Source organism: Oryctolagus cuniculus, chromosome 2, assembly GCF_051225735.1.
Source record: "Oryctolagus cuniculus isolate XC-2025 breed Fujian yellow rabbit chromosome 2, ASM5122573v1, whole genome shotgun sequence".
NCBI classification, from domain to species: Eukaryota; Metazoa; Chordata; class Mammalia; order Lagomorpha; family Leporidae; genus Oryctolagus; species Oryctolagus cuniculus.
Window position 1 is genome coordinate 114894118 of NC_142868.1, and position 25703 is coordinate 114919820.

At 47.6% G+C, this 25703-nt stretch overlaps 1 protein-coding gene across 22 annotated transcripts in view; it reads right to left on the reverse strand.

Annotated features, from left to right (window-relative positions):
* INPP4A (inositol polyphosphate-4-phosphatase type I A) overlaps window positions 1-25703 on the reverse strand; it is a 143855-nt gene that overhangs the window by 60491 nt on the left and 57661 nt on the right. For 20 of the 22 annotated variants that reach the window (XM_089326013.1, XM_051842661.3, XM_008253627.5 and 17 more), the window contains exons 2-3: window positions 1282-1343; window positions 219-428 (exon numbers count right to left, since the gene is read on the reverse strand). In XM_089326013.1, coding sequence (XP_089182139.1) covers window positions 219-324 — 106 coding nt within the window. In that variant the 5' untranslated portion in view covers window positions 325-428; window positions 1282-1343. Of the gene's footprint in view, window positions 1-218; window positions 429-1281; window positions 1344-22294; window positions 22382-25703 lie in introns of those variants that run through there. The other 2 variants (XM_089326014.1, XM_017339767.4) reach the window with 2 other exon arrangements.

Genomic DNA, 25703 nt, shown 5'->3' on the forward strand with positions numbered 1-25703 from the left:
CAGCAGAAGCAGTTCCCAGCAAGAGAACCAACTTCCCCCTCCCTACTTCCTGTTCCAGCCAGAAGGATACCATGCAAGTGTTACCTCTCCAGCAGGGGGCAGCCACATGGGGCTGAGCCTGGCTATAGGCAGGCTGCACCCTCGGAGCACTGCCCCAGTGTGGGAACTGCAAGATCCAACTCCCAGCAGGAAACCGGTGCAGGCCCCTTGTGGCTCACCTGCCAGAGAGAGGCCCAGCATGTCGGCTGCCACATCGATGGTGGAAGCCCGCTGCATCGCACGGGCCCTGGCGCCATGGCGAGGGCTGTGCTCTCTTGCTGTCATGATGTCATTGGTGAGGATGTGCTTCTTGTTCCTGGGTCACACCGTGTCTGATTCCTGGGCGGGGAGCGCTGGCACCGGGCCCTAGTCGCCTAAGGTGGCAAACCCTGAGAAATGGGAGAAGAGCCTTGGTGAGCAAACATGAGGATGGTGACTGAGACATTCATGGAGACAGAATGTGAACTAACGCAGGTGACACACAGGGACCAAGGTCCTCTGGCAGGAGAGGACCCAGCGTGGGGTGTCTGCTGCTCTCAATCCCTTCTGGTCACTCTGCCCTCCTCGCACCCACGGGATCCCATAAAGAAATGACGTCAACAAAGATAGGCCGCATTAAGGATGGCTTAAAATATGGCTTTTGAGATTCTCTTTCTTGCCCAATTATGCTCTTTGATTGGCAAGTCTCAGGGAACCTTTCAAGTTTTCAGTGGATTCACCGCATCTCTGCTAGAGGGGCGGTGGCTGTAGCACACCAGAGAGGCCCAGCTTGCGTCTGTGGCCTGCTCACTTTGTTGCCAGGGCTACACGAATTGCCCGTGGGCCTTGGTCTTGCGTTTTCTTTCTGGCAAGGTGTGAAAGTGACAGTGTACACTTAACTGAAGTGCCAGGTGCCGTGGCGGGGAGGGCAATGGGCAGAGCGCCATGACCAGCTGAGTCCGGCGGATGCTGACCCTGGCAGAGCATGGACTCCCACTCCGTTCTCAGAAGTAGCTTAAACAGCAAGAAAGCTGCTTCATGTTTTGTCGGCTGTTACATACTACAGCTCTGCTGTCTCCAAAAGGAGCTCACCTTTGGAAGTTAAAGTCCTTAGGCTGAGCCATGGGCCTCGTTCCAAACACCCCCCTCAAAGGTGTCCCTATATCCAGAGGTCCTGTCTTCTCCAAGGCTGTCTACCTTGGAGACCTCTGAACCCAAGGCCCCGGACCCCTACACCTGAGCCAATTCACCAAAATGACTTACAGGACATGTTTCTTCTTGGACCATGTGGCATTTCTTCAAAGAAGTACATCCAAATCCATCATCTGAAAAGGGAAAAGTTTAAGCTTAACAACATGAAGTTCCCGAGAACACAATGCCTGAACTGGGAGAGAAGACCCAGGAGTTACTCCATGCTGGTTTGAGCTCCCCATCCCAATCTAACTTTTTGGCTAAAAAATGACAAGTTTTGCTTAAACCCAAAAGAATGTGAAAATGCACATTCCTCTCCATGCTCCCTGTGCTTTGTTGTGGAAATCTGGGGCTGCCCTACACACTCATGCGGGCAGCTAAGCTGTGGTTTTGGGAAAACAGAGAGATGAGTCCTACCTTCCCCCCACCCCACCACCACCACAAAGCACAGGGAGAAGCTGCGGGCCCCTCAGAGGCTCTGCTTCGTGCTAGGATGAGGACAGCTGTATGCGGCCCACCGCGCCGGTTGCTAGAAAGAAATCCAAATACGCGAGGATGGAAGGCTCCACAGAGGCACCAGGTTCACACACTGCTGCTGCTGCTGCCTGGCTCTGAGGAACCTTCCTGCTGAATGGAATCCCCAGGCCCTAACTCAGTCCTGGGGCAGAGCCTGGAGCCCCACCCAGGAGCTAACGTTAAGTGTCGGGATCTGGGGACTGGACACCAGCAGGTAAGGTGCTTAGCCCTCAGGTAGACTCAGCTGCTCCTGCAGGCTGTGCCTGCTTGCAGATGCCCAGGAACCTCAGCCTGCGCATCTGAGCAGAGAGGGCAGAGGCCTGGAGGGGGAAGTCACAGGGAAGACACCGGTTTGCTGATGTACCCAAGTCAAAAAACACAAAATGAAAACAGCAAGGCTGTGCAAGTACTTGCAGTGCTAAAACGTACATTCCATAGTAATGCTTACATAAAATAACCCAAAAAACATTAATGAGGCAAGTAAAAATGGTATGCATTCATGAAAGAAGATACACATTTTGGAAACGAAGCCACTGACAGTGTCGCTCCCCCTCTTCGTGGAGGAACGACACAGGACCCTGCGCTGTTCTTTTGTCTGCTCGGCCCTCCCCGGGTTTGCTGCTGGTTCTTCCCGGGTTGGCTGCCGTCCCTTCCACCTCCGTGGAAGGGCGGTTCCCCCTGGCCACTTTCCCCACTTCCGCAGGGGAGCGGCACACCGCCGGCCGGCTCTCTCGGGGGCTGCACAGGTGTTCCCCTTAGATGTTCCCCATAGATGTTCCTGGTGCATGCCGTCTCTCTCCTCCTTTATAGTCCTCCTCCGCCAATCCCAACTCGGCTGCCCACACGCCGAGTACGCTGCTCTCCTCCAATCAGGAGCAAGTCCTACAGTTTATTGGTTGAACTGGAGGCAGCTGTGTAGAAGCTGTTTTTCTCCTCTCCCAGCGCCATATTGTGGGAGAGCAGATGCATAGAATAAGTCTTAATTCCAGTAACTCAGTCCAGTCCGGGTTGCTCCCCACAGACAGTAATGAAGAGGTAATGCTAAGTGTATCTATCTTCACCTAAATTAGTCCTCTAAAAGAGTCTGTTCTAATTTGCTGCAGGACTGACAGGAGCTGCAGGCGACATTCCTGTATTACTGAAAACATCTGAAAGTGGTACAAGCACATGGTAAATACCAACGAAATTTGTAAACAATAACAAAATTCTTGCCAATAGACCAGAACACCAAAAAGACCTCTGGACACAGATGCTTACTATATCACTGTCTGTGACAGCAAAGACAGAAAGCAATCTAAACGCCCAGCTATAGGTGACTATACTCTAGAACAGCCGTAAGATATATGTAAGACACATACAACTATTAAAATGATTATGTTAAAGCCAATAAACACCCAAAAAGTTCACCAAGCTCATCATTAGAGAAATGCAAATTGAAACCATGAGCTATCTCCACACACCCACTAGAACACATGAAACAAAAAAGACCACACCAAGTGTTGGCAAGGACATGGAATAACTGGACCTGACACTTTGCTGGGGGGTGTAAACCACTCTAGAAAATTGGCGGTCTTGGGGCCGGCGCTGTAGCTCAGTGGGTTAACACCCAGGCCCCTAAAGCGCTGGCATCCCATATTGGCACCGGTTCTAGTCTTCTGCTCCTCTGAAGATCCAGCTCTCTGCTATGGCCTGAGAAAGCAGTAGAAGATGGCCCAAGTCCTTGGGCCCCTGCACCCACGTGGGAGACCCGGAAGAAGCTCCTGGCTTCGGATTGGCGCAGCTTCGGCCACTGTGGCCAATTGGAGAGTGAACCAGCAGATGGAAGACCTTTCTCTGTCTCTACCTCTCTCTGTAACTCTGTCTTTCAAATAAATAAATCTTTAAAAAAAAAAAGAAAGAAAGAAAGAAAGAAAATTGGCAGTCTCGATTCAAGGGGCACATGTCCCCATGCCAGCTCACAGTGGAACCAGCAACAGAAATGCACTTACAGTCACCAAGAACATGTAGACACTGCTCAGAGCAGCTGCACTCCTAACATGAGACACCACAATCCAAAGGTTCATCAACAGAACGATGAAACCGCATGGGTGAATCTGACAATGTCGAAGGTCAAATACAGAGAAGCCCACTCCAGGCGAGTCCATTTGAATGAAGCTCAAGCACAGGCCAAACGAATCTGTGGATTCCTCAGGAAAGTGCCATCTTGGAGGGGGCTGCTGGCAGGGAGCGGCTCTGCAGTTCTAGAAATGCTCTATTGCTTGATCTATGTGCTGCTTCCGCGAGCGACTTCACTGTGGGAAAATTCCTTAAGCTAGACTCTAGTGATTTCTACTCTTCAATAAAAAAGGTATTCAGTTCTCCCAATGGCCATAAGAGAGACAACACAGCATGAACAAATGGATCGTGTGTGTTTTAATGAAATATCCCACCTGTGCTCTGGTTGTAGCCATTTAAAAAGACACAACACAGAGGGAAAAGGCCAGGAGGAGTGCATGTTAGGATGATGGCCGTATCTGGGGGTATGATCACCAGGGACTGTTCTGTCTTCCCTTATTGTTATCCTCAGTCACTCAAATTTGCTCCCGTGCTAGCCACAGGCAGGGGCAGCACTCTGGGCATAAATTTAGCATGAAGAAGCAGCTCCTCCTTTGTGTGCCTGTCAGCCCCTTCACCTGGGACAGTGCTGACACACCCCCTAACAGAGGGCCGCATCTGTATCCCAATACCTCACCAGCCCTAAAAGGCTGCCAAACCCATCCACTCTGACCCCATTCTCCTCCCGGTGCAGGGTCCCTGCTCATTCCACCTGCCTGCTTTCCTTAGGTGGGCAATTTGTATTACAGGCATCCTGAGATTGCTGGATATAGAAAAGGGAACATCTACAGAGAAACCTGTGTCAAAAAGATCTCAGAAGCCACTTCATAGTTATTTGGGGGCATTTAATTAGAATCTGCAATTTAACTCAAGATCCAGAACAGCAAGCTAATTTGCACAGCTGAACTAGATTTCCCTTCCCAGTCTCATTAACGTAAGATAATTCGCAAAGGATTCCCATATTCCCAAGGTCTCGATTTTTCCTCCCAGCTCCACTTGAGGAACAGAGCTCATTAGGAAGAAAAGCTGCACTTAAACAAAAGCATACCGAGAATGTGTGGGAGTGGTACAGGTTACCAGAATTTTCTCTTGGAGGCAAGAAGAAAGAAAGGAGCAATAGCTCAGAACCAACTGCTGCCCTTCCTCATTGTCCAGTCAGGTGACCCCTTCTGGTAAGAGGACACAGGTCATTGATCAACAGCACACCCTGGGTCCCACTAAGGTCCCTCCCCGCCGAAGTGGGGGCAGGGTTGATGGTGGCAGCTAGGAAAATCAGTCACACAGACAGCAGTGTTAGGATTGCATAGGGCATGGGATTAGTGAGGTTTGACAAGCGTCCATTCGAAGCTTCTAAGGAAACCAGGCTTGGAAAAGGTTTGCCTGCCCTCCCCTTCAGACCTGGAAGGAGTTCTGGAGGCCCGTCCACCTCTGCTGAGAAGGAGTTTGTCCATCTTATACACTGAGGTTCTTCTGAAAATAATTTTTTAAGATTTATTTGAAAGGCAGAGTTACAGAGAGAGGGAGAGAGAGGTCTTCCATCTGCTGGCTCACTCTCCAAACTCTCTCACTCCCACAACTGCCGGAGCTGAACTGATCCGAAGCCAGGAGCCTCTTTCAGTCTCCCATGCAGGTGCAGGGGGTCAAGCACTTGGGCCATCTTCTACTGCTTTCCCAGGCCATAGCAGAGAGCTGGATTGGAAAAGGAACAGCCAGCTCACAAACCGGCGCCCATATGGGATGCCAGTGCCGTAGGAAAAGGCTTAACCTACTATGCTACAATGCTGGCCTCTGAAAATAATTTTTAAAAGGAGTTGCTCACATGAGGTCACAGACACAGACAGCATTACTTTTTCAGGGCACATGGAGGTGAATGATGAACTATCAGAATTAAATACAATGGGCGACACTGGCATAGCGGGCTAAGCCTCTGCCCACAGCACACCCATGTGGGTGTCCCAGCTGCTCCTCTTTCGATCCAGCTCTCTGCTATGGCCTGGGAAAGCAGTAAAAGATGGCCCAAGTGCTTGGGCCCCTGCACCTACTTGGGAGACCCAGAAGGAGCTCCTGGCTCCTGGCTTCAGATTGGCTCAGCTCCAGCCATTTAGGCCATTTGGGGAGTGAACCAGCAGATCGAAGATCTCTTTCTCTGCCTCTGAAATAAATAAATCTTAAAAAAAAAAAAAAATCAAACACAAGCTAAAAGCCCAGAAAAAATCAGGGCCCCTTTCCCTGCCCTAGTCCACCAGCCCTACCCATGTATTTCAGCTGTAAGTATTTTTGGAAAGGACACAAAACTTTAAATTGGGGTAGCATGTAATAGTTGCTACTTTAGTGTTTATTCTAGTAGTTTATTTTGGTTGAATAAGAATTGAAAGAACCCTCATTCACATGTAAGTGTTGGATAATGGAAAGATTTTACCAAAAATAGGCCTTGGGATCTCAGAACACATTTTAATAAGTGACCCAGGAACATGAAAAAGGAACACTAATTATTTTTCTTTAAAGTTGGCTTACTGATCTCTAATCATTGCATATTTCACATTATAAAAGTCGGAAAAAGCCTCCAAAATGTAAAATAAGTGCTGAAGTTATTATACGTTATATGTTCTCAAGCTGACTTTTTGAGAAGTAATTAATAAGTAATTAATGAGAGCCTAAGCTGCACAACTATTCGTAGGGGCAGTAAGTAGGTTAAGAACCTTCACTGTGTTTCTGCCTTCCACACGTGTGTGTGTGTGTGTGTGTGTGTGTGAGAGAGAGAGAGAGAGAGAGAGAGAGAGAGAGAGAGAGAGAGAGACTGAGCAAGAGGCTACTTTAGGAGGCAGAGAAGGGGAGGAATTTTCTCTCAAGACCACTGATTCAGGCCAGCTAAAACCTCTGATGGACAGCATGTCACAGCATTCACTGGAACATAAAATCACTACTAGTAATAACCTGAGAGAGACACGTTTCCCCTGTCTGCAGGGAGCCTCTCCTGTAGACAGACCTTTCCCTGTGAAGGTTCCATTGACACGGCTACGGCGCCTGTGTCTCATGACAACGCGCACTGCCTGTGGGCCACGGAATGAGTGCCGGATATAAGCTCCTTGCTTCATCCATCTTCCCCGGGGCACTTGGCGCAAGCCTAACCACAGACCAGGGTGTGTAGCTCACACTGGCTCAGGAAACAAAGCGACAGCACCTGAGACAGGAACTGCGTGTGCTGATGTGTATCCACCCTTCTCAGGCACACCAACGGGTCATTCTCTGCAAGCCCTCCCAGTCAGGGAGAACTGGGCAGCTGGGAACAGAGGGGGTGGGCACCGGCCTAGGCCCGGCCAGTAAAGCTGCCCATTCAGTCCTACAGGTTTCTAACATGAGTGAGTAACTGACTGTGAGGCCTCAGGGTAACACAGAGTCACTAGATGGCAGGACACTAGGTCCCAGAGATTTGCAGCAGAGCCGCCACTTCCCACATGCAACCGACACTGGGCTTAACTTGAGTGAGAAACCATCCTTTGCTGTATGAACTAGCTCAAGTTTGGGGGATTTTGTTAGAGCAGCTAGTGTTACCCTGACTAAAGTGTACCATATACCAGACACTCGATAGCTGTAACAAAAACCAAAGTTACAACAGTTAATACCTACTGCACAATGTTTGGGAGACAATGATGCCTTGTTTTTTTGGCTAAGGTATGTTAGTTTATGAGCAAAGAGTTCACAGGCGGCAGGAGACTACGAAGAAGCTCCAGGAAATGGAAAGAACACAGAGATGTAAAAATCCCACCGGAGTAGGAAGTCAACCAAATACTTTGCCCCCTGAGCGATACAGGGGAAAACAAACTGAAGCTTCTACAATTCTCTCAACACAGAACACTTCTGTGACATGAGTGTTTGGGGTTATTTCCTTACATACTAAGAAATATTTTTTTAATATTTATGTTATTTATTTGAAAGGCAGAGTTGCAGAGAGAGAGATCTTCCACCCACTGACTGATTCATTTCCCAAATGGCCTCAACAGCCAACGCTGGCCCAGGCTAAAGCCAGGAGCCAGGATCTTCATCAGATTTCCCACATGGGTGCAGGGGCCCAGTCACTTGGGCCATCTTCCATTGCCTTCACAGATGATTAGCAGGGAGCTGCTTTGGAATTGGAACAGCAGGGACTTGAAGCGCCCATATGAAATGCCAGCGTTGCAGACGGCAGCTTGGCCACAATGCCAGCCCCAGCAATAAATTCTGCAGCAGATTCTTCAACAAACACCAGCCGGGGTATCCTCCGATTCAGTCTGATTCTGACACTATTGACCTGAACAAAGTGTCATACCCCATATGCTGAGGCTGAGTCCTACAGACTACCCTCACTTCATATGCCAATTGCAAATAGATGGTTGTCACCTGTACTTCTATCCTGGCTACAAATCCAGAGTTCCCACGACACTCCCCCCCTTTTTAAAGATTTTTATTTATTTATTTGAGAGGTAGAGTTACAGACAATGAAAGGGAGACACAGAGAGAAAGGTCTTCCTTCTGTTGGTTCACTCCCCAAATGGCCACAAAGGCTGGAGCTGTGCTAGTCCAAAACCAGGAGCCAGGAGCTTCTTCCTGGTCTCCACATGGGTGCAGGGGCTCAGGCACTTGGGCCATCTTCTACTGATTTCCCAGGCCACAGCAGAGAGCTGGATTGGAAGAGGAGCAGCCGGGACTAGAACTGGTGCCCATATGGGATGCTGGCGCCACAGGCGGAGAATTAACCTACTGCGCCAAGGCGCTGGCCCCGCCCCTCTTTCTTGAGTTGGATTAATTTGTTTGAACAGCTCACAGAACTCAGGGAGATACTCACGCACTTACATTTACTGGTTTATTATACAAAGGATATAACAAAACATACAGATGAGCAGCCAAATGGAAGAGATGCACAGGGCAAGGAATGTGGGAAAGGGGACGGAGTTCCCATGCCCTTTCTGGGTGTGGCACCCTCCAGGAACCTCCATGTATTCAGCTACCTGGAAGCTTCCAGAATTCAGTCCTTTTGGGTTTTTATGGGTGCTTCATTACACAGGCATGATGGATTAGATCACTTCTCATTGGTTTATCAACACAACCTTCAGCTTCTTTTCCATCCCAAGGTAAGGGTGGGCTGAAAGTTCCAGACCTCTAATCACTTGGTTGATTAGAGGTCCCCAGGCCGCCAGTCCCCATCCTGAGGCTATGTGGTAGCCCCCAACTACCAGTCATCTCTGTATGTCAATACATGGGGGAGGAAGACCAAATACTATATCACAGTGTCATACCCTTAAAGTCATTCCCAGGCCCCCCTGAACACATCTTCTAACCCTATCCCAACCCCATTATCCCTGGGCTAGACTTGGACTTCACTCAAATTGGGGGAGCTAAGTAGGGTGCTGGGTGGGAATAAATTGAGAGAATTTTTCATAACTTTCGTAGAGTACTGCACTGTAACTCCACCCCTTCCCTGTCAACCCAGGACAGCCACTTTTCCCGGATGTACCTGTGTTTTCTCTGGGACCAGGACAGATAAGACACCATGTGACCGTGCGGAAGTTAACCTCCACATGGAGGTGCCATGAAGCTCCCAGTCATTAACATATGGAGAGTGAACCAGAGGATGGAAGCTCTCTGTCTGCCTCTCCCTCTCATTCTGTCACTCTGCCTTTCAAATAAATAAATCTTATAAAAAAAAAAACAATTTTAAGTGTTAGGAATCCAGCTTTGATGCAAAGGAAATGGGAATGTGCAACTAGGGTGAGTAGAATACCTGTAACTCACTCTTCCTTAGATAAGGCCAACCAGCAAAGCAGAGAAAAAGTAAAGCAATGGAGGACGTGTGTTCCACCATAGGTCGGAGAAAGCTGGTGGTGTGCATGAGTCATTAACAGCGAAAGAACAGGCAACTGGGGGCAGAGGTGGAAGGCCTAGGCCCTTCCACTCTCATCCGCTCACACTGGGGACTTCTTCATGAGCTACTCCTGCTTTCTCTCAAACAAACACCTGACTGCCTGGGAAGGATCATAATCATTTAAGCAAAGTCAAATATGCCTCCTTACCACAAAAGCTAAGGAATGCTGCCTGCCTCAAAGGTTCTGGTACTGGGGTAGGCGTGTGCTGTAGTTTTAGTTGCTACTTGGGATGCCCACGTTCCATACCTGAATGCCCAATCACTCTGCTTCCAATCCAGTTTCTGGCCAACGTGCATAGGAGGCAGCAGATGATGGCTCAAGTACATAGGCCCCTGCTTCCCGCATGGGAGACCTGGACTGAATTCAAGGCTCCTGGCTTCAGCCTGTCCCAGCCCTGGCTATTGCAGGCATTTGGGACATGAACTAGTGGAGGGATCCAAGAAGGCCTTCCTCACACCCGCACTGCACTCAGGCCCAACGCTCACCAGTCCCTGAGCTCTCTGCTCTTCCACAATCTGGACCCTTGGATAAACTCGCAAACTGGAGGGCTCCTGAGACCAGCCACTTGCTCAGTAAACACCACCGCGGATCCACACTCCACTCGCGGCGATGGTGCAACAGCTCTCCCAGCCTCAGTTTCACGAACTATTTAAAATGAATAGCACCTGCCTAACCAGGACACACTGGGAACAAACAGGTATGTAAAGGAACACCTAAAACATCTGCATGGAGCCTGCTGCACAGGCTGTCAGCCATGTTAAGTTCCCTCCTCTGCCTTTCCTGACCTCCCCAGGCGATTGGTGAGCTTGGAAGGCCGTTCCCCACAGCTAAGGCCACTTCAGTTTTACCCAACTCTTCAACAAGGTCCATGGCACTTTGCATGCACTACAGCTTACCATGACCATGTTTTCTAAGGCCCAAATTGGGCCTCCAGGGCACTGACGGGAGGGAACACTGGGATGCAGGATGGTTCCTGGATGCAGTATGGCACGGTGTGACAAATCCGGGCACTGGCAACAGATCTGGTGAGCCACTGTGAAGTGTGTGACCTTCCACAAGGGACATTATGTGCCTCAAGTCTCCTCATCTATCAACTGCTGGCAAGAATTCACAGTCCCCCAGTCAGAGGCATGTGTGAGGGTACTCCCAGCCCCTGGAGAAGTGAGGCAGCTGCTCTGTGCCTGTAGGTTAGGTATCTCTTAGGATTGTGTTCTAAGAGGACTGTGCAAGGCCCTCCCGTGCCAGGGAGCCCTGCTTTCCTCCATCCCCTTGAGTAAGGACCTAGCTCCTCCGACTTCCTGTTCCCTGTATCTGCACAGGGCCTCAACCAAGGAGACAGGCACTGTGAGTAAAGTCCTAACTCAAAGAACATCAGCCCAGCACTGCTGGTGCTTAAATGTAGGGCAGGAAAATGCTTTGAAAAACCAAACACAGGAAGACAAGACAGTGCTAGCAATGTGCATCCCTTCTCACTGCAGACACAAACAGCCCAAGCCAGGCCCCCTGGGCTTGCACTCACCAGGAGGAAATCAATCACCCGCCTGCTTCCCATTCCCCCAAGCCCGGTTCTCTGCCACTAATAATGAGCAGCTAACAATGAGTCAACCCCATGTAATCAACAATATGCCTCATTAGTTTAATGAACATGGCAACTGATACACTATAATGCCCAAACGAGATACAAATGCAAATATCAGACTCCAAAGAAGGGAGTCAGTCACCTTGTGGCATGATCTGAACGTGTCCCCTAAATGTCTGTTAATCATCACTGTTACAGGAAAGATATGGGGCCAAGAGAAGGTGATTAAGCCATGATTTATTTACTTATTTATTTGAGAGGCGGGGCTATAGATGAGAGGGAGAGACACAGAGAGAGGTCTTCCAACTGCTGGTGCACTCCCCAGATGGCCACAATGGCTGGAGCTGGGCTGATCCAAAGCCAGGAGCTTCTTCTGGGTCTCCCAAGTGAGTGCAGGGGCCCAAGGACTTGGGCCATCTTCTACTGCTTTCCTAGGCCATAGCAGAGAGCTGGATTGGAAGAGGAGCAGCCGGCACATGAACTGGCAAACATAAGGGATGCTGGCACTGCAGGCAGAGGCTTAACCTACTATGCATAGCAATGGCCCCAATTACCCAGTCTTGTGAATTTCATTACAGCAGGCAAAACTGACTAAGAAACCTTGGATAGGCCCTTGCTATCCCTTTAAACAAAAGGGCAAAAGAGGTTCTCGCAGAGCAGGACAAGCCCAGACTGTTTCAGCTTTCTTTCCTCCCTCCTTTGTTTCTTTAAATAATCTTTTTACTTAAGATTTTACTTATTTATTTGAAAGGTAGAATTACAGAGTGAGAGAGCGAGAACAAGAGCAAGAGACCAAGAGATCCGCTGTTTCACTCCCCAAATGGCAGCAATAGCTGAGGCTGGGCCAGGCTGAAATCAGGAGCTAGAACTCCATTTAGGTTTCCTACATGGGTGCAGGGGCCCAGGCACTTGGGCCAGCCTCTGCTGCTTTCCCAGGCACATTAGCAGGGAGCTGGATTGGAAGTGGAGCAGACGGGACTCAACCTGGTGCTCATATGGATGCTCCTGTTGCAGACGGTGGCTTTATCTGCTGCATCACAAGGCTGGCCCTCTTTCCTTGCTTTCAACCTTTCATGTTTCTCCATCTCAATGGATGGCAGCTCTATCCTTCCACTTGCTCCAGGCAAGAAATAAAATCTGTGTAGGCCTCCTCCTCCTCCTCAAATCCCACAGTCAATCCATCAATGGTTTTGTCAGCTCTAAGTTTCCCCACAGACACAGACTTCACCCGACTGTGCACCTCAACTCCATGCCCCAGGGCTTTGGGCCCAGGTCCCTCCTTCAGCCCCTGCAGTGTGCCTCCAAAGGCCATGGTAAGGCCCGTGAACTTCCTGGCAGCCTCTTCATGCTGCGCTCACCCTGGTCTCGTAGTCAGATCTCACCTGTGCAGCCTGTGCACCAGTTACCCCCTCCAGGATTGTTCTTCCTTGGACACTGGAGGGTGACTCCCACACTTCCTTTGCATTCTTGCTGAATCTCACCTTCTCCGGGAGATCTTGAGGGACAGCCAGTTTAGAAGCGCCACATAGGGGTGGGTGTTTGGCCTAGGGGTTAAAACTCTCAGACACCAGTAACCCACACCGGAGCGTCCGGGTCTAACACCCTCCTCCACTCCTGACTCCAACTTCCTGCTGTGTAGACCCTGGGAGCCGGTAGCGATGGCTCAAGCTATTGGGTCCCTACCATCCATATGGGAGAACTGTCTTATATCCTGGCTCCCAAAGTCAGCCCTAGTCCAGCCCCTGCCAACGTGGGCATCTGAGGATTAACTGGTGAATAGGGGCAATCTAACAAAATTTTTTAAAATAAATCAAATAAACAAGCAAGCAAACAAACAAAAAAACCACCAACTGCCACTCAGTTTCTTGTGGTTCACCTGCAAACCATGAACTTTCAGGGTATTTTCTATAGGGAGCAGTTTAAAAATAAGCCATCCCGAAAAACTTGCTTTAAAAAGCATTTGTAGGGCAATGCAGGTGCCCAGCTCCAGGTCTGGGTGCTGGCAATCTGGGAGATGAGAGAGACACGTTAATAACAACAAATACAATGTTAGGGAAGTGCCAGGAACAGTCAGGGGCTGGTGTGTGCATGTGTGTTGGGCGGGGGTCCTCTGGCTACCTCTGTGTAACAAGGCCTCCCACACCTCCCACTCCAGCCATTTTTTCTTAAACACCTTCACTTTCTTGCTTCTGCACCTCATACTGTTTCTTCTCTATAAACTGGCAATCTCTGCAGCAAATAGTAGAGAATCTATTGTGAGCAGGCCTTAGGGATACAGAGATGAATAAGGGAGGCGTGGTCAGCAGCTCCATCACAAGAAAGGTCATACACACATGAACAGTGGATTATCTAAGAGCCACACCGGCAGCGGCCAAACCTCTTCTGAAGCCTTCTCTGTGTAACAGGCTGGCTTGTGGCTCACTCCTTCCAGGCAGGGGTATCCCTGGGTGCTTGAGCAGCCTTTGTCTGGGGAGTCAATCAATCCAGTGTTCTCCTGTGTTACCCCATTCACTGTCTTGCACCAAGCTTCAGCTGCCATTTGATTACCACATAAGTTTCCTAATACCACAAAGGAAAAAAGATAATGGACTCACTGCCTATCAGTGCAATGGAGACAATGCCTCCCAGTGACAGTGCTGTTCTCTGCTCTCCCACAACTGGCAATGACCTTCACAAGCTTCACGTCTTGCTCCATTGTCAATTTGGCCACTTGAAGCCCTCACACAATGAACTGAGAGCTCGCCTTCTGTCAATGTTACATAAATTTCTAAATAGGTATAGGAAAGGACTGAGTGATTAACAACTGGAACACGAAGCTAGGTTGACTAGGCTGACTCTAAAAACTTGGGCAAGAGCATGGCTGGCCTAGCCCACAGACAACAGTTCTCAGTGTCCATTGGCTTACCCACACCCAGCCGTTCTCCCCGCTCTCTGCAGATGAGCCAGCCTGTAAAGTGAGACAACGGGAGACAGCCCCAAGTTTAAGCTCTCCACCCTGGCACCAGAGAAGCCAACTGCACGGAATGTAAGGGCTCTCAGCTCAAGCCAGCTGCCCCTGGCTGCAGGGCTGGGATCAAGGGTAGCACAGGGCTTCTCTACTTCCCCTGAGCTTTGGTAGGGGAGAGTTCCCACAAAGAGGTGGGCGCAGGCTGCACAGAATCACCCAAATTCATCACACCTTTCAGGAGCCAAATGGAGAGCCCCCTAGAGCCAAAACAAAAACAAAAACAAACCCCAAAGAAATCCTAGAATTAACGAAATGCTTTTGTGTTGTTTAAAGTATATTATATAAACAAAGAATTGGATGTAAATTCCTTTTACTTGGAGTTCTTAAGCTGTTATAAAGCTCAAAGAGATCTATAAATTAACTATAAACAAACCCCACACAAATGAACTCAGGTTTATATTACTTTAAAGTGACGGATGGAGATGTTTAACAGAAACAATCGCATGAACATAAACTTGACTCCAGCGGTTTCTCCGGAAATACCCTCTACAACACCTTTGCCTGTCTCAAAGCCAGAAATGGCCAGAATGGCCCCTCTAGGGTCTACCCAGCAGCTCTTTGGTCAAAACAACAGGGACCAGCAGCTACCGGTCCATAAAAGGCAAGCTGTGGAGAGGACAGAGAAGCAGGATGTAGCTACACCTTCCTATGCTGTGAAAAGGGAGACCAAGGATCCCAGATGGCAGAGGTTCCAACATGTCACTTTTCTCCATTGAGTGAAATAAAGGATATTGTAGGAAAAAAAAAAAAAAAGACTACAACTTTATGGCTTGATGTGTACAAATAAACACTGGAAATGACAGTTTGGGGCTGGTGTTGTGGCGTAGTGGGTTAAGCCCCGACCTGTGATGCTGGCATCCCATAAGGGCACTGGATCATGTTCTGACTGCTCCACTTCTGATCCAGCTTCCTGCTAAAGCGCTTGAGCCCTTACCACCTACATGGGAGACCCAGATAAAGCTGCTGATTCCAGCCTGGCCCAGCACTGGCCATTGTGGCCATTTGGGAAGTGAACTAGCAGACAGGCTCTCTCTTTTCTATCTCTCCTACTCCTCTCCCAATTCTCTCTCTGTTGGCCGGCGCCACGGCTCAATAGACTAATCCTCCGCCTTGCGGAGCCGGCACACTGGGTTCTAGTCCTGGTCGGGGCGTCGGATTCTGTCCCGGTTGCCCCTCTTCCAGGCCAGCTCTCTGCTGTGGCCCGGGAGGGCAGTGGAGGATGGTCCAAGTGCTTGGGCCCTGCACCCCATGGGAGACCAGGAGAAGCACCTGGCTCCTGCCTTCGGATCAGCGCAGTGCGACGGCCACAGCGCGCTGGCCGTGGCGGCCATTGGAGGGTGAACCAATGGCAAAAGGAAGACCTTTCTCTCTCTCTCTCTCTCTCTCTCTCTCTCACTATTCACTCTGCCTGTCAAAAAAAAAAAAAAAAAAGCCAATTCTCTCTCTGTAACTCTGCCTTTCAATAAATAACTCTTACACAAACAAAATCCCTTATCAGAGTGCAGGGTTAAGGCCTGGCTCTTCGGTTTCTGAACAAGCTCCCTGCTAATGTGCTTGGGAAAGCAGCAGAAGATGGCCTAAGTACCTGGGCCCCTGTCACCCATAGGGGAGACCTGGATGGAGTTCCAGGCTCCTGGCTTTGGGCTGGCCAGATTCTCCTCTCTTTCTCTCTGTTGCTATACTTTCCAAATAAACAACGAAAGAACATAAGAGAGGGGAGAGGTGAGAGGAGAGAGGAGAGAAGAAAGCAAGCGACAGTTACTCTCCTTGACCCCCTGACCTCCTGCAATGAGTGCTGTCACTTTGAGTCCCGTAGGTGACCAAATCAAGATGGCCCAGGACTCCTTCCGTTCGTGAAGAGCAGCCACCTTTTCTCCCTTCAGCCTGCTTACAGTGTTATGTTTCTCCAGGGCTTAGACAACATCTGCTGCTGATGCAGGTAAAGCACCAAGTTTCTCACAATGTTTCCAACCCTCAGGAGATGCTCAAGAGAGGAAGTGGCCAGGACCTGAGGCACAGACGCCATCCAGCTACTCACCTGCCTCATCTGGGTCTCCAGGGAGAGGCACTGCTGTGGAGAGATCTCCTTGAGTAAACTCCTCATTGGGGAAGAAGCAACCAGACACAGCTTGCAGATGCCTTCCACACCCCCTGACTCCTTGGTGCTCAGATGGCACTGCTGGTAGATGAGGGAAGCCTATTCTTGTTTGGTAACCACAGTCAGGCCAAGCATGGTAGAGGGGCTCCCTCTACATCGTGAGCTGGGAGCAAAATCAGGACCAGAAAGCAGGCCTTTCCAGTCCAGTGCCCTTTGCCATAGCCTAAAAGGCATGCCGAGCACGTTCATCAAGCTGTACCCAAACATGGATTAAAAAGGCACAATCGTTTGCACTTGCAAGTTCCTCACCTCCAGCCCTTTCACACACAATATTTTAACCCTCCACTGCTTATTGGGACATTATTTTCTTCCCTCCATCCTTTGTCAGGACCCCCTGCAAGAAAACATCTGAGACTGAAGACACACTAACAACGCATGCCTCCCCGTCCCTGCCTGTCGTCTTCACAGGTGTCCCCTGCGGGTACTTGAGAGCTGTCTGCTGCTCCAGCATTCACGTTAAGCAGCATCAGATCCCGAGAGGAAATGGATCTTCCTAGCGAGGACTTGAGGATGAGATCAGCTTCTTTTTTTTTGCATAATTCATGTTTGATTTCCTTTTCCTAAAGAGAACTGAATTCCCTTGAAAAAATACTTTCAATATTTCAGTCAAGATTGTTGGACATAAGTAGATAGCAGGATGGCAGCTCTTGTGCACGGGCCCAGCAACTGGCAGGGACAGATGCCACCTTGTCAACAGAGGCACCTGCAGTAGCTCAGGTGCGTGCACCCAGCAACGGGCGGGGAGGAGCCACTCCAACATTAGGACTGGCTGCAGAGACTCTTGGACACACCTAGCGATGGGTGGAGAGGAGTCAGTCCAACATTAGGACTGGCTGCAGAGACTCTTGGACACACCTAGCGATGGGTGGAGAGGAGTCAGTCCAACATTAGGACTGGCTGCAGAGACTTGGACACGCCCAGCAACAGGCGAGGAGAAGGCAGGAAGCGAAATGAGCAGTGCTGCAGCTGGCGGGTATTGTGTATCCAGAAAATCCATGTTCCCCACTGGCTTTGAGTCTGGCTAGGACAACTGATAGGGAGCCGGGCACCCACATATGACTGTGAGGTGCCCCCAGCCTCTCAACATAGCACAGGCTCTGGGGCTCAAACCACCCAGATGGAGCACCCACAGGCAGCTCACTCTGAGAACATCTCAACCTCTCTGTGGACAGGGCAGGCCAGCGGATCGGAGTGGATCCTCTTCACTCGGTGACTATGGGAGCCCTGTGTGCTGAGAATGTGGGAACTCTGTGACTACATGAGAAGACACAAGGTGTAGTCGGGTCTCTGGGTAATCACTGTGTGCAGTTCTACACGATCTGAGCTCCCTGATTGCCTGGCTAGGTCATTGCAGCGGGATCTGTGCTCACACTGAGGACTGCACAGATCCTTTATGCAGTTCATGCAGAAGCACGGATAAGTACTGCACCCACTGAGGGCTAACACCCAGGTATTGATCACCTTGGAAGAGAGGAGGTCAGGGTGTGATTACGTCAACATAGGCGACCCTAACCCCTTTCTGTTAACAAGAGATCTACCATGCCCGACTTGGGTGTCACCCTGGATACGCACCCCACCCTGGAGTACTGACCAGAGCTCCCTGGCCACACCCAACACACACCTCTAAAAGAGCAGACATTCCACCAAGTCTTAGAGGCATAGTTCAAAGATAAAAGTGATCAAAGGGAAAAACCAACAAGTATCTCCACAAATGCCTACAAATAAATGCAGAAATTCAAGAAACAAGAATAAGGAAGACAACATGAAACCCCCCAAAGGAAAACAAAAACACTTCAATATTAGAATGTGAAGATGAAGAGACTGACGAAATGCATGAAACAGAATTCAAAGAATAATCATAGGATTACTCAGAAGCAACAAGAAGCAAATCCACAAATTAAAGAAATTCATATATGACATGAATGAAAAATTTCCCATGAAATTGAGATTTTAAAGAGAAATAAAAATGAAATATTAGAAGTGAAGAATTCAATAGGTCAAATAAAAAATATGATGGAAAGCCTTAACAGACTTGGTGAGGCAGAAGACAGAATATCTGAGCTAGAAGACAGATCTTTGGACATTTTTGAGTCAGACCAAAAAAAAAAATAAGAAATTAGAAAAAATTTAAAACAGTGTTGGAGATTTATAGAATACTATCAACCAATCCAACATACAACTCTTAGGAGTTCCTGGAGGTATGAAAAGACAGCATGGATTAGAAAGCCTATTTAGTTAAATAATTACAGAAAAATTCCCCAGTATGGAGAAAGGGAATTTCGAGTACAGGAAGCACATAGAACTCCTAATAAAAATGACAAAAGATCTCTAACATGACACAGTGTAGTCAAATTTTCAAAGGTAAAACAAAAGGAAAGATTCTAAAATGTGCATGAAAGAAATGCCATATTACTTTCAGAGGATCTCCAAATACAGTCACAGCTGACTTCTCATCAGAAACCTTACAGACTAGGAAAGAATGGAGAGACACAGTCCAAGTCTTAAGAAGAAAAAACAAAATCAATCCAGAATACTGTACCAGACATTTAAAGAACAAATTCCAATTCTTCAAACTCTTCAAAACAATTGAAAGGGAGAGAATCCTCCTAAACTCCTTTTATGAGGACAACATCACCTTAATTCCTAAACCAGAAAAAAGATACAACAGATAAAGAGAATTATAGAACAATATCCCTAATGAACACAGATGTAAAAATCCTCAAAATACTAGCTCATCAACTCCAACAACACTTCAGGAAGATCATTTACCCAGACCACGTAGGATTTATCCCTGGTATGCAGGGAAGGTTCAACATCTGCAAATCAATCAATGTGATACATCACATTAACAAACTGAAGAACAAACACCATCTGATTATCTCAATAGATGCAGAGAAAGCATTTAATAGAATACAATATCCTTTCATGATGAAAACCTTAAGCAAATTGGGTATAGAAGGGACATTCCTCCACACAATCAAAGCTATTTATGACAAACCCACAGCCAGCTGGCATCCTATGGAGTAGGGAAAAGTTAGAAGCATTTCTACTAAGATTCAGAACCAGACAAGGATGCCCACTGTCACCACTGCTATTCAATATAGTCCTGAGAGCTTTAGCCAGAGCTATTAGGCAAGAAAAATAAAACAAAGGGATACATATGGGGAAGGAGGAAGTCAAACTATCCCTATGTGTAGGTGACATAATTCTATATATAGGGGATCCAAAAGACTCCACTAAAAGACTACTGAAACTCATAAAAAGAGTTTGGTAAAGTGGCAGGATATAAAACTAACACAAAAATATCAATAGCCTTTGTATACTCAGATAATGTCATGGCTGAGAAAGAACTTCTAAGATCATTCACAATAGCTACAAAATAAATAAAATACATACCTTGGAATAAATTTAACCAAGGATGTCAAAGGTCCCTACAATGAAAAAATTATAAAACATTAAAGAAAGAAACAGAAAAAGATACGAAAAAATAAAAAAATCTTCCATGTTCATGGATTGGAAGAATTAACATCATTAGAATGTCCATACTACCAGAAACACTTTACAGATTCAATGCAATCCCAATCAAAATCCCACTGACATTCTTCTCAGATCTAGAAAAAAAAATGATGCTAAAATTCATACAGAAGCACAAGAGACCCTGAATGGCTAAAGCAATACTTTTTTACTTTTTAAATTTTATTTAAATTATACAAATTTTATGTATTTCATATATACAGATTTAAGAACATAATGATACTTCCCCCACCCTCCCCGTTCCAACCCTTCTTCCTTCTCCCTCTCATATTCCCACTCTTTAATTTTTACAAAGATCTATTTTCAATTTATTTAATGATCATATATTCCACCCTACCCTAAGTAAAAGAGTTCAACTAGAGCAATCTTATACAACAAAAACAAAGCTAGAAGCATCACAATACCAGATTTCAAGACATACTACAGGGCAGCTAAAATCAAAACAGTGTGGTACTGGACCAATGGAACAGAATAGAAACTCCAAAAATCAATCCATGCGTCTATAACCAACTTATCTTTGACAAAGGAGTGCAAATCATTCCTGAAGCATTTGTTGAAGTCTCTTCAACAAATGGTGCTGGAAAAGCTGTATTGCCACGTGCAGAAGTATGAAACAAAACACCTATACCTTTCACAAAAATCCACTCAAAATTGATCAAGAACCTAAATCTATGACCTAATACCATCAAATTACTAGAGGACATTGGGGAAACTCTGCGACACATTGGCATCCCAGAAGCTCAGGCAATCAAAGTCAAAATAGACAAATGGGATAGCATCATGCTGAGAAGCTTCTGCACTACAAAACAAACACTCACCAAAGTGAAGAGGCAACTGACAGAATGGGAGAAAATATTTGCAAACTATGTTTTCCCTGACCTTTGGTAACTAATAGAGTACCTAAAAGGTAATTTATAGGAGTGAAATTGACATTTTGAGATTAGATGATTTTTAACAGTCTTTGTCTCGACTGTTGAGGAGCAGTGTTTTTTTTCTTCATACTATTTGTTGAACTCTTTACTGAGTGTATGGTTAATCTTATGAGTATAAAGTTAACTGAAATAGATATAAAAATTAAGAATGGGAATAGGAGAATGAGGAGAAATAAGGGTGGGAGTATGGGTGGGAGGGAGGGTAGGGAGGGAAGTATCACTGTGTTCCTGAATCTGTATATAGGAAATATATGAAATTTGTATACCTTAAATAAAATTTTTTAAACATTCTCAATCTAAACTTTAACATTTCCTGTTTTAAACATTTAAACATGTAAACATTTCATCCCACACCATAGTATATTTGTATATATACTACTATATATATACAAATATATATATATAATACCAAATAATTAACTCAATAGATAAATCTGTAATTTAAAAATATTTCAGTCAAAAATATTTAAAAATAAAAAGTTTTAGAACAGAAGTTTGTGAACAGGATATACATACAAAATCTAGCCAACAACAGTAACTAATAGTAAAGTGAAAAAGCAAAGGCGTTCTGTGTTTCTGATGGTGGGGATGGGGCTTGCACACATGTTGTACAGAAACAGCACACTACAAGGGAAAAGTGAAACAGGTACCACGAGCTGCACAGAGGGCTGAGTTCCTGCGGTGACAGGCTGGCTCCCTGAGCAAGGCTCCTCACTCTGTGTTTTACTTGCCGTTTCCTTCTTTTCAGCATTCCCAACAGGTCTTATGCATTCACTGGAGAATGCCCATGTTTGGTAAACGAAGACTATGTCAGAGCATTTGGAAAAAGATCACTGTACTGGCCCCGGATCACACTGGCAACACAGCACGATTCAGAACAAAGCCCGTGTCCTCCCCTTACAAATACTCCCCTGTTCTCTTTCAGGTTCATCAAGAGAAGCACCAAAGGGAAAGTGAACCATCTCCACTGCACAGAAAAAAGCAGGCTCATGTGAGGACATACAGGCCTCAACCACGGTCAGCCTGCTCCTGAGACATGACAGTCCCGAAGACCTGTCTGGTCTGGTACTTTTCACTAAACCTAAAAGCCAAGTGCACTCCTGAAACAGGAGCTGGGCATCCACACCACCTCGCAGAGGAGCTGAGCAGGGCTGTGCCTACACGGCTGGAGCCTTTGTCAACGGGAAGCTCCACGCTCTGGTTTATACCAGGTCACTGAGCCATCAGGAAGCCACGTTTTGGTTCCATTTACTAGAAAGCAAATTATTGGTGCACCACTTCAGCATCCAGGCAACTTCCAAAGCTCCATGCTGATAGAGCTCTCGTGAAACGCGGAACGGCAGGACACGCAGTTCTAGGACTCACCTGACTGGAAGGTCTCAGGCTCAGGGCGAAGGACAGCATGCAGCACCCCAGCCACACCTGCAGGCAGCCCAGCCCTCGCCTGCGCCTCACTCAGGCACGCTTAGCAGGATGGCACGTGGGCCTGGCAAGGCCCTGCTTCCACGCACATTCTTTCCTTTCAGACCCCCACTGAGAGAGCAGGACTGTGAACAGTTCAAAAGCCCCTGGGCTCAGATGACTGGAGTGGGCGGGTGCTGTTGATTTTCGTGATTACTAGGAAAGCTTGTTTTCTAACCCCCACGTGTCAAAGCCGGCGTCGTGAGAAAGCAGAAAATTTTCCGAGTTGTGACAAAATTCCATAAAGGGTTCTAAATGTGAAGCAACAACCACAGATCCATGAAATGCCAGGAAGACCAAGTTATTTTAGGAACAAAGCAGTAAGCCAGGAGACTAGGGATGACCTGCTGGAGGCCTCCAAATGGGCGGCAGCAGCCAACTCTTTCTGGCTTCCTCACCAGCAGAGTCGAAACCCAGGGACCTTGCAGACACAAACCGAGTCGCATTTTGCATGTCTAACTATATATATATATGTCTCTGGTAAAGTGGTACATTAGCTGCTTATTTCACCTGTGAAAAAAGAATACTGTTTTAACTATTCACTTTGGGATGGAACAATTAGTGAAGACACGGAAATGTTTCCAGTCCTCCACAGTCTCAGTAGAACAGCAGCAGCAGCCAGGAGCAGCAGCTGCAGCAGGCAATGCTGATCTTTCTATAGGACCCCAGGCCCACCCTCACCCGCCATGCAGAAAAGAGTCTAGCTCCAGCTGCTCTGTCGTGTTGCTGGGTTGTACGACCATGTTTGGTGAGCGAGGGCCCTTCCAGGTTTCTCTGTCACAGTAGCCTGGCCACAGCTCTTACTGCAAAGCTGATGCCGGCAGGAATGATTAAAACGGCGAAAAAGAAAAGTAATTTTAGAAAGAGAACCCCAAACAAATGCCTGTGAGGCCCACGCACTTCCTCACCAGGTGCTTCAAAGCCGCCCACCAGTGCTGCAGTTGAGTAAGCTCAGCCAAGCAGAGAGAGGAGCCAGCTGACATTCAGAGCCCCAGGCTCAACAGCAACACCTTCCTCCCTCGCGTGTGGCAATGCTCCTCAACCAGCAGCAAAGATCAGGCCAACGGGGAAGGGGGCAGAAGACAGAGCAGCTTTGGGGGGGGGGGGGGGGCTCTGTAGGAGGCAATGCGTCTGTCCTTTGGCTGGCCTGGCCCAGTGGCCTGAAGCTCCCTCTACTGGGGGTGTCCAGAGAGAGAAGCCTGCAATCCACATCTGTAGCGGTTCATTTGTTCAACAGGCACAGGACAGGCATTGACAGAGGACACACAACTGAGTCAGAAGTGATCCCTGCGTGCAAGGACCAACAGCATAATAACGCAGTAAGGCATTCAGATGAGACACGGGCAAGACGAAGCTAAAGACACACCCCATGCTGCGAGACAGGGGAGAAGGAAGTCTAAAGCCTGGTAGGAGATGATCGAGACAAGCTGTGCACGAATCTGACTTCAGAAGTCACAGGCAGAGACACGCATTACTCCAGGAACAGGAAAGCCCAGCACTAAGAGACTGGAAGAGCAGGCCTGGAGCACCAAGACATGATAAATTCTGGGGAGCCTTTAAAATCAGACCAAGGAGCTGGGCTTCCACTTGTAGGCAATGAGGAACTCCCAAGGATATTAATTGTTCAGATCAGTCTGAAAAGTGTTGGTACTCTCTTAGACCTCTCCTCCTGGGTCTGTAAGCACAAAACCCTGGTTTACTTGTTGTTAACTTGGGAGGAATCGACAAGAATTGTAGTGAGCATCATTCCTCACCAACAGAGCACAGAATGGCCCTGGATCAGGCCGGATAAGGCTGGGTCAAGACAGCATCACAACAGAATCAACAGGCACTATTCACAACCAACACAAAAAAGGCAACTTCTTTGACCCAGCAGGTCGCTCTGGGGTTCCGAAGGTCAGTTTGTACAGCACAACTAAGCCTAAGTCAGGCCGCGTTCAGCAGCTATGAAAGCACTGATTCTGTAAACACAAAGCTCAACATCATCAACAACAAGATTTCTATGCGGGTTAAGCTTTTGTTTCCGAAGAGAATACTAACAAGTCAGGGTATCTAGGCAGTCATAAAGAAGAAGTACAGAGGTACTTTTGCCATTATTGCTCCTCAATTTTGTAGCTAAGTTCTGAAATGGAAAGAACAAAGGCCCCCACAAAGTGTCTCCCTGTCACATCTTATACCATTACCAAAAGCAATGACAGTGAAAGCTAATTAAAATCTCTGCTTGTGCTTTTTTATATTTTTTTTTTCCCCCAAAAAAACCTCTTGGCAGTTGGATATTAAAGAGATCAGGGAAAATGTGCCTTCCAAATGCGTCTTTTAGAACTGTCCTCATCTCCCACTGGAAGAAATCTGTTTTTTTTTTTTTTTTTTTAAAGCTAAAAACTGGAAACCAGCACACAGCAGGCCCATCCTCCAGGCCACCTTGGGCCTTGCCTTTACAATCGTCTTCAGGCCCTGCCTCCCAAGGCACAGGCTAGGACACAGGCAGGAGAGCCAGGGTGAGCAAGGCTCCACCAGCTAGAATGTCCTCTCGCATCTGGAGAATCAGCCAGCCCAGGAAAACACTGCCCAACCATCTCAGGACTATCCTCTGGCCCCACAACAGAGGTTCAGTGAGCACAAGGTTCTTGGAGACCAAGTGCACACCCAACGGGTAGGTGTGAGCACATTCCCATCATTCCAGAATACTGCACAGGGAGGGGCTAGGCACTGATGTAGAAAGATAATTAAGGTAATGAACCAGTTAGAGAAGGGTGGGCATTTGGCCTAGCACTTGAGTTGAGATGGTCCTGATTCCAGCTTTTTGGTATTACATACCCTGTGAGGCAAAAAGCACACACTGGACACTTGGACTGTGGCTCCTGGGCTTTGAGAACTGGGCTCTCCCCCCCCTTCCCTCCCCCTCTCCCCCTCCTCCCCTTCCTCTCTCAGTCAGTCAGAAGTACCTTGTATTGGTCAAAGACCCGACCAGCAATATGGCTGGAATCTCTCACAGCACAGCTCAGCTCAGCAGTGCAGGGCACACTTATCAAACCCAAGTGAGAAGCAGAGAAATGAGATGGAAAAAACTGATAGAGTCGAAGCCTCTAGGCTCTTAGCCTGGTTCAAGCCTTAATTTAACTGTTGTAGCTCAGGCAAACAACAAAATCTGGGTGATCACATGTCCCTGTGAGAGGCGGCCCCCTCTCCTCCCCCTGGTCTAGCATCCTACCTGGGTGGAATGCCCCAAATTCTTTTTTTTTTTTTTAATTTTTTGACAGGCAGAGTGGACAGTGAGAGAGAGAGAGAGACAGAGAGAAAGGTCTTCCTTTGC